Source organism: Dipodomys ordii, unplaced genomic scaffold (genome assembly GCF_000151885.1).
Source record: "Dipodomys ordii isolate 6190 unplaced genomic scaffold, Dord_2.0 Scaffold17, whole genome shotgun sequence".
NCBI lineage: Eukaryota > Metazoa > Chordata > Mammalia > Rodentia > Heteromyidae > Dipodomys > Dipodomys ordii.
Window position 1 is genome coordinate 26,272,104 of NW_012267233.1, and position 7,856 is coordinate 26,279,959.

The 7,856-nt window shown below is 44.7% G+C and overlaps 1 protein-coding gene across 3 annotated transcripts in view; it reads left to right on the top strand.

The window, feature by feature from the left end:
• Tpd52 (tumor protein D52) overlaps positions 1-7,856 on the top strand; it is an 84,594-nt gene that overhangs the window by 46,603 nt on the left and 30,135 nt on the right. Inside the window, exon 1 of one of the 3 annotated variants that reach the window (XM_013012501.1) lies at positions 4,896-5,219. The exons of 1 other annotated variant lie outside the window; for it this stretch is intronic. In XM_013012501.1, coding sequence (XP_012867955.1) covers positions 5,084-5,219 — 136 coding nt within the window. In that variant the 5' untranslated portion in view covers positions 4,896-5,083. Of the gene's footprint in view, positions 1-4,895; positions 5,220-7,856 lie in introns of those variants that run through there. One more of the 3 variants, XM_013012500.1, reaches the window with a different exon arrangement.

Here is a 7,856-nt window from a genome sequence, read left to right on the forward strand (position 1 = left end):
GGCCAACTAACAACCAGGAAATAGGTGCAGAGGCTCCCTTTCTTCCTTCCTGGATCATCTAGGATCCTCATTCTGAGCAATCCTCTCCTTTAGCCACTGTCCATCTACAATGCATCTGTGAGCTAGTTCTGGAGCCAGCTTTGGTTTTTTTGTTTGTTTTGTTTTTTTTGTCGGTCCTGGGGCTTGAACTCTGGGCCTGAGCGCTGTCCCTTAGCTCTTCAGCTCAAGGCTAGAGCTCTGTCACTTGAGCTACAGTATCACTTCTGGTTTTTTAGTGGTTTATTGGAGATTAGAGTTTCACGGAATTTCTTGCTCGGGCTGGCTTTGAACTGTGATCCTTAGATCTCAGCCTCCTGAGTAGCTAGGATTACAGGCGGCAGCTTTGTTTACTATTTAAACAAATCCTTAACTGTAATGTATGTATGTATATATGCATGTCTGTATGCTTGTATGTATATATTGGCCTTGGAATGTGAGGCCTGACTTGCATGCTAGGCAAGTACTCTTCCACTCATCCTCAACAATTTACATACATATATATACATATACATGTATATATATGATGGTACTGGGGCTTGAACTAAAGGCTAAGGCATTTTCCTTTAGCTTTCTCACTCAAGGCTGGCATTCTACCATTTGAGCTACAGCTCCATTTCTAGCTTTTTGGTGGTTAATTGGATATTAGTCCTTCGGAGTTTTCTGCCCAGGCTGGCTGGATCCTCAGATCTTAGGCTCCCTAGTAGCTAGGATTACAGGTATGAGCCAGTAGTGTCTAGCTCAATTTGTGTGTGTGTGTGTGTGTGTGTGTGTGTGTGTGTTGGTCCTGGGGCTCAAACTCAGGGTCTGGGTGCTGTCCCTGAGCATTTTTGCTCAAGGCTAGCACTTTACCACTTGAGCCACAGCTCACTTTTGTCTTTTTGGCAGTTAATCAGAGATAAGTTTTCTGCTCAGGCTTGCTTCCAATTGGGATTCTTAGGTCTCAGTTTCTAGGAGCATCTAGAATTATAGACATGAACCACTGGTGCTGGGCTCAACTTACTTTTTTTTTTTGGTTGGTCGTGGGGCCTGAACTCTGGGCTTGGGTGCTGTCCCTCAGCTCTTCAGCTAAAGGCTAGTGCTCAACCACTTGAGGCACAGCGACACCTCTGGCTTTTTCTGTTTCTGTGGTGCTGAATCCAGAGCCTCATGCATGCAAGGCAAGCGCTCTACCACTGAGCCACCTTCCCAGCTCCTCAATTTACTTTTATATTGCTTCTCCTGACTCTCCCCTCTCCCGTCTTCATCCTCTTTTTCCTTCCTGCATTATGTATTTAGGTGTCCAAGTTTGCCACTTGAAGTCTTTAATGGTCTCTTCCCAAGCTACATTTCCAATTTTAATTTCTTTCAACCTCCTACTTTGGTAAGTTTTGAATCAGCTGAATTCCCTCCATTCCATGAACCCACCCATGCTTTTCCCACACCTGGCTGTCTGTTTTCACTTTTCCCACTGTCTAGCCTCCGGTCTGACTGGGTATGCAGACAAGAACTGGCTCCAAAGCTGGGATTTGAGTTGACAGTCCTGGGATCTAAGCAGGAAGAACATTAAATTTTTAGATAGGACTTTTGGCTTTTTCATTCTATGTGGGCTTCTAAGCCAGTCTTCTGCAGGATAGAGATAACAGAGTGAGAGCAGGGGTACAGGCAGGTGACACCTCAAATCTGTGAGCTGTTGCTGGCGGTGGAGAGGGTGTGGGGTTGAGCTGGTGACTTTGAGGTGGTTTGTGGCTTGCGGCGTATCTGTCAGGGTTAATGACCTTCTAATATCTGTGGCTTTAGAAGAACCAGTAAGGTGGTAGAGAAATGGTTGTTCTTCTAGTACTGAGTGGCCAAATATGGGATGTAGCCAAAGCTAACGACCCCATGAACCATGAAATCCCCTCTCCCCCCAAACAATCGATATCATGGATTTCAGGAACCCAACCAACCATTCATGTTTTTCAAATAACAGCAACAACAAAAAGAAACCATTTATTTCTTTTTTTAATTTTTTTAAAAATTTTTTTAATTTTTTAAAAAAAATTTAATTTTTTTAAAAGAAACATAGGTCCCATGGTTTCCCTTATTTGCAATATCTAGTATATGTACGAGTCAAGCGGAAAAGGTCAGATAATGTGATGTCAGGAAAATGAACCCTTAGATATGTATTTTAATGTTTTTTCTTTCATACATGTGTTTCTAACGCATTTATAAGATTATCTCTTTGTTGCTTTGTATGTCCCTCCCCCATAGTATAACCCCTGCTTTCACTATATTTGATGTCAGTATAACTTGTGGAGGAGATGGGGAAAAACCAGTTGTTTAAGGATACAGGTGGATCTGATGCAACAATGAGAAGTACAAGTTGTCATGTCCAAAACGAGCTTTACAATGTCGGTGGGGGGGGGGGGGGGGGGGGGAGGGGGGAAGGAGAAGGATTGGGATGGGGGGGAGGGGGGAGGCTGGGAAGGGTAAACAAAGGAGGAGGCTGCAATGCTTGGTAAGAAATGTACGCATTATCCTGCCCATGCAATTGTAACCCCTCTGTACAGTATGTTCACAAATAAAATAAAATAAAATTTTAAAAAAATTAATTTTTAAAAAAAATTTTAAATTTAATTTTTTGTGAACATACTGTACAGAGGGGTTACAATTACATGGGCAAGATAATGAGTACATTTCTTATCAAGCATTGCAGCCTCCTCCTTTGTTTACCCTTTACATCCCCAAACCATTTATTTCTAAACTTAAAAAAATGAACCTTTATGGTTACCCAAATATAGTTACCTTAAGAGGAAAAATACAGATTGATTTTTTGTCATTATTAAAAAATAAACACTTCTAAAATGTACATAAGTTTGTAAAGTTGCTGGGTATGATGGTACACACTTAGACCCTGCCATTTGGGAGATAGAGTCAAGAGATTTGAGAGTTTGAGGCCAGCTAAGTCAGGGAGACTTTGTCTCAAAAACCAAAAGAGCTTGCTAGGTGCTGGTGGCTCACACCTGCAATCCTAGCTATTCAGGATGCTGAGATCTGAGGATTGAAGTTCGAAGTCTGCCCAGGCAGGAAAGTCTGTGAGCCTTGAATTTCCAACAAAACTACAATAATAATAATAATAATAATAATAATGCCAGAAGTGGTGCTATGGCTCAAATAGCAGAGAATTAGCTTTGAGCAAAAGAAGCTCAGGGATAGTGCCCAAGCCCTGAGTTCAAGCCTTATGACTAGTACCACAAAACAAAACAAACACCAAAGAGCTGTTGTAAGTGGTAGAGCACCTACCTGCTTAGCATGCCAGAAGCCCCCCGAGTTCCATCTCAAACACCGGTCTGGTCGTCGGGACTGAACTCTGGGCTTGGGCGCTGTCCCTCAGCTCTTCAGCTCAAGGCTAGTGCTCTAACCACTTGAGCCACAGTGCCATTTCCGCCATTTTTCTTTTTGCTCATGTGGTGCTGAGGAATCAAACCCAGGGCCTCAGGCATGCAAGGCATACCACTGAGCCACCTTCCTAGCCTGAAGAAAAAAAAAACCTTAAACAAGATGAAGATTATGCCATAAGTAAAGCACAGCATGAAACTAGTTAAAAAAGTAATCCAGGCCTGCCTGGTGACTCAGTGCCTGTAATCCTAGCTACAGGAAACAGATCTGAGGACCATAGTCAAAAGCCAGCCAGGGCAGGAAAGTCTGAGAGACTCTTATTTCCAGTTAGCCAGCAAAAGGCACAAGTGGTAGAGTATTAGCCTTGAGTGTAAAAAGCCATGGGAAAGTGCTCAAACCCTGATCCTGAGATTAAGCCCTAGTTCTGGCGCGCACGCATGTGCGTGTGCTTGCACACGCGCGCGCACACACACACACACAGTGAATCTTAAGTTGATTCACTTATTTTGTATTCACTTGAATACAACTTTGATTCCCATACATTTTATACAGTAGGTGTTCACTGATCTTTTCTAATAATGATTTCACATTTCTTCATTTGACTCTCCACTTCAGGAGAGTCCATCAATTTTTCCCTCCAGGGATTTGAAAACTGGGCCATTGTCTTTGTATTTGTTATAGGCCACCAATAGTATGGGTGGGAGAGGAATGACCCCCCAATATTGAACCAGCAGGGGCCTTAAGTGCTGACATGGGTCATTGTGAGTGTGAGAAGGTTGTGTGGGGAGAGACTTGTGCCAAAGAAGAGAACTGGGTGTTTTGGCAAGCCTGCCGTGGCCCTAGGTGAGAGGGTGAGCCCAGGCCAGCAGAATCAGGGCTATAATGGAACCTGCAGAGCCCTGGCCTTGGTTAAACAGAGAAGGTGCTGGAACACATGGGAGATGTGCCTTCAAAGCTGATTCTTTCGTCTCATGTAATTGTGACAGCATCCTCCCACAAAAAAGAAAAAGAAACAAGAGAAAAGAAATGGAATTGAAAACTGTATGACAGTAATATAGACTCCTCTCCAGAGTAAGGATGAAAAATGTGGCTTTCTTTTCCACCAATTTATGCTTAGAAAGTTGGTTGCTAACCTAGGAAGTTCAGGTTTCAGCAAGCTATGGTAATCCAGGGTGGAAAAAAGTATTACCCAGATGGCATTTGCTGGAGATTACTGCTCCCAAATCCTGCCTTGTCCTAGAAGATTATGTCTGCCCCGCTGCTGTAGCTGTGATCAGCTGACTGGTTTAAAGAAAAAAAACACCAGGTAGTTTTTTGTTTGTTTTTTCTGTAATTTTGCCAGATAGCTTGAGCTATTTGTCCCTCTGAGCCGGGCCCTCCTTTGTTTACTGAAGAACGGGCCACTCCCTGCCCAAGGTTGTTCCTTGTTGACTGAAATTAACAACAGGTGGTGAACTGAGGGCTCTGGGTTGTCATTTATTGAAAGACTTGCTTGCCATAGGATGTGAAGCTCTTAGAGGAAACTGCACCTGCGTCCCCCTCCACCCGGAAGCTGGGGCGGGGCCTCCAAACCTGGGGTGATTTCTTAGTGAGGGTACAGGTTGCAAAGAGAACGTGGTCCCAGGGGCAGGCGACTGAAGAGTCCTTGCGGGCGGTGGCAAAGCCATGCGCCCTGCCTTTGCCTGGCATGGACTGTGGAGACTTGGACTTCAGCGAGGACTACCAGTCTCCATTTGACTTTGATACAGGAGTGAACAAAAACTACCTCTACTTGTCTCCTAGTAGCAATGCATCTCCGCCTGGATCACCTACCCAGAAACCTGGTAACTATTAAATAGTGTACGACTTGCTGGAATAAGACCTAGATGCCACTTGGGGGTTTTCCTGATTTTAAAATGATTTGTGTTGTAACTAGTTAAGGCTTTTACAGATGCAAAGCAGAGAAGGGGGATGCAGAAGGGAAGGAGGGGAGGGGGGAGAAAGAGGATTTGGAGAGAGAGATGGCTTGTTTCAGTATTGAGAATGTTTATAGACTGGAAGTTAGACTAATACTGTTCCTGATCAGTCTGAGTGCACTAAGCTGATAGATATTGGACAAGAGTAGGGGAAATCTGAAAGCCTGGACTTCCAGTTGCCTATGTTACAAGTGAAGATTGCCTTGAGTTTTGTCTTGCTAATAACTGAGCACCTTAATCACCGATCAGACGTTCTAGGTTTTGTTAAGGAAGACTTAACAGAAATAAGTATGCAAGAGATGATTTAAAGAACGAAACCTGGGATTGCTGTACCTTTGGAAGCAGGTGTCCCTTCCATGTGTTGTGTGGTGAGCCTAGGGGCATGGAAGCTGAGTTTGTTAGCACAGCTGGAAGCTGGAGCCGCTGCTATCGACAGAGTCTAGGCCGGCTCCTCCTTCACAGCCAGTGCTGGGAGGGAGGCAGCTAAATGACCTCCTCTGAAACGTGTCAAGGAAGCAACAGACTTTCCTAGAAGTTAATTATTTTCCTATTAGTGAAGAATACGTTACAGTTTGTTCCTTGTAAGCATAATACATGGGCAATTTAGAAAACAGGTGCTACAGGATGCAGCATGAAATCTAGTTCAAAGTATTTGAGGTCTGTGTACTTGCTGACAGGCTGTGTGCTAGCTAACGCACCATTCTAATTCTAGATTGGGAAGAGAAAATGTTGGCCAACAGTTACAACTGTCCTCTAGAAGCTGAGGTGGCAGGACTTGGTGTCTTCAGGCAGTCCCTGGATTGCTGGGAACTTTGTCCTTTGCTGAAAATTTTCCTATCTGTGTGGCCCCCAACAGATCTCTCTTACGGCAAAGAGCATTGGGCTTCCCTTTTGCCCAGTTCTCCAAAAGACAACGATGTACTGATTTCTTAATGTGAGCAGCCCCTCCTGAGGGACTTAAAGCTTCACATGAAAACCTTGGGGAAGGTTTCAAAACCTTGGGGTTCATGCGACTTCAGGGTTTCGGGAGTCCCAGGGAAGTTTTAGTTCTGCTTCAAGTCCTTTCACTTCTGGTTACAGTCCTGACTAGCCTGGGACCTTTTCTGTCAAAACCCAGGCAGGGTGGGGGGAGGGTGCTTCTATGCAAATTTTGCACACTTATCTTCAGAATTCTTAGTAGCAGTCTGAAGGAGCCTGGGATCATGGGGTTTAATAGAGTTATAATAAAGCATCTGGGTACAGGTGCCACACCTGTAATCCTAGCTACCCAGGATAGGATGCTGAAGTCTGAGATCAGGGTTCATAGCCAACCCTGGAAGGAAAGTCTGTTAGATAGTAGACTCTTCAGTAAAGTACCAACAAGCCAAAAGTAGAGCTGTGGCTCAGGTAGTAGAGCACCAGCCTTGAACAACAACAACATACAACAACAAAGCTCAGGGACAGAGCCCAGGCCCTGAGTTCAAGCTCCAGGATGGCACAAAACAAAACACAACAAGACGGGGTGTGGCCCAAGTGGTGGAGCACCAACCTTGAGCCGAAAAAGCCAAACAAGAGCATGAGCCCTGACTTCGAGCCTCAGTAACAACACACACACACACACACACAAATGAACAACTAAATCCCAACTCATAACACAAAGCTCAGAACCAGTAGTTTGCACTAATTGGAACAAGGGAGATGGAATGAGCGGGAAAGCAAACAGAAACCACCACACCGTAAGGGCACAGCAATACTAAATTAACCAATTAAACCAGGCACTTTCAGGAGTCTACCAACCCTGTGTGCTGTGAACACTGTGTAGGTGGCGGGGGTAAGCTCTTCGGACCAATGCTTACTTAAAAGTGCTTTTTGGCCTCTGTATTTTCTTAATCAGCAAGTAAGTCATGCCAACAGAGGATGACTGAATAAGGCATCCCACACAAAAAGATTGGGAACACTATCTGAAAAGAACTTATGCTTTGATTTATATCCAAAATGCCATCATAGGGCAGAGGAGAGAGTAATGAGATTCAGTTATGGGCAGTGTTCTCAGGTAGGAGGAGAGCCAGGGGCTCCAACGAAAGATTTATCAGGGACTTCTGAACTCTTGGCATGATCGACCCACAGTCTAAAATATTTTATCCCTTCTAACTCCCAGTACGTGCGCGCGCGCGCGCACACATGCACACGCGCACGCGCACACACGCACACGCACACACACACGCGCACACACACACACACACACACACACACACACCCTGTCAGTACTGCTCAAGCAGAGGGTTTTTGTTTAGTTTTTTCTTTCTTTCTTTTTTAGTTGCTCTCCTAGAACTTGAGCTCAAGGCCTGGGAAATATCCTTGAGCTTTTTGGCTTAAGGCTAGTGTGCTACCACTTGAGCCACAAGTGTTTAATTAGAGATAAAAGTCTTACGGGGGCTGGGAAGGTGGCTCAGTGGTAGAGCGCTTGCCTTGCATGCCTGAGGCCCTGGGTTCGATTCCTCAGCACCACATAAGCAGAAAAAGCCG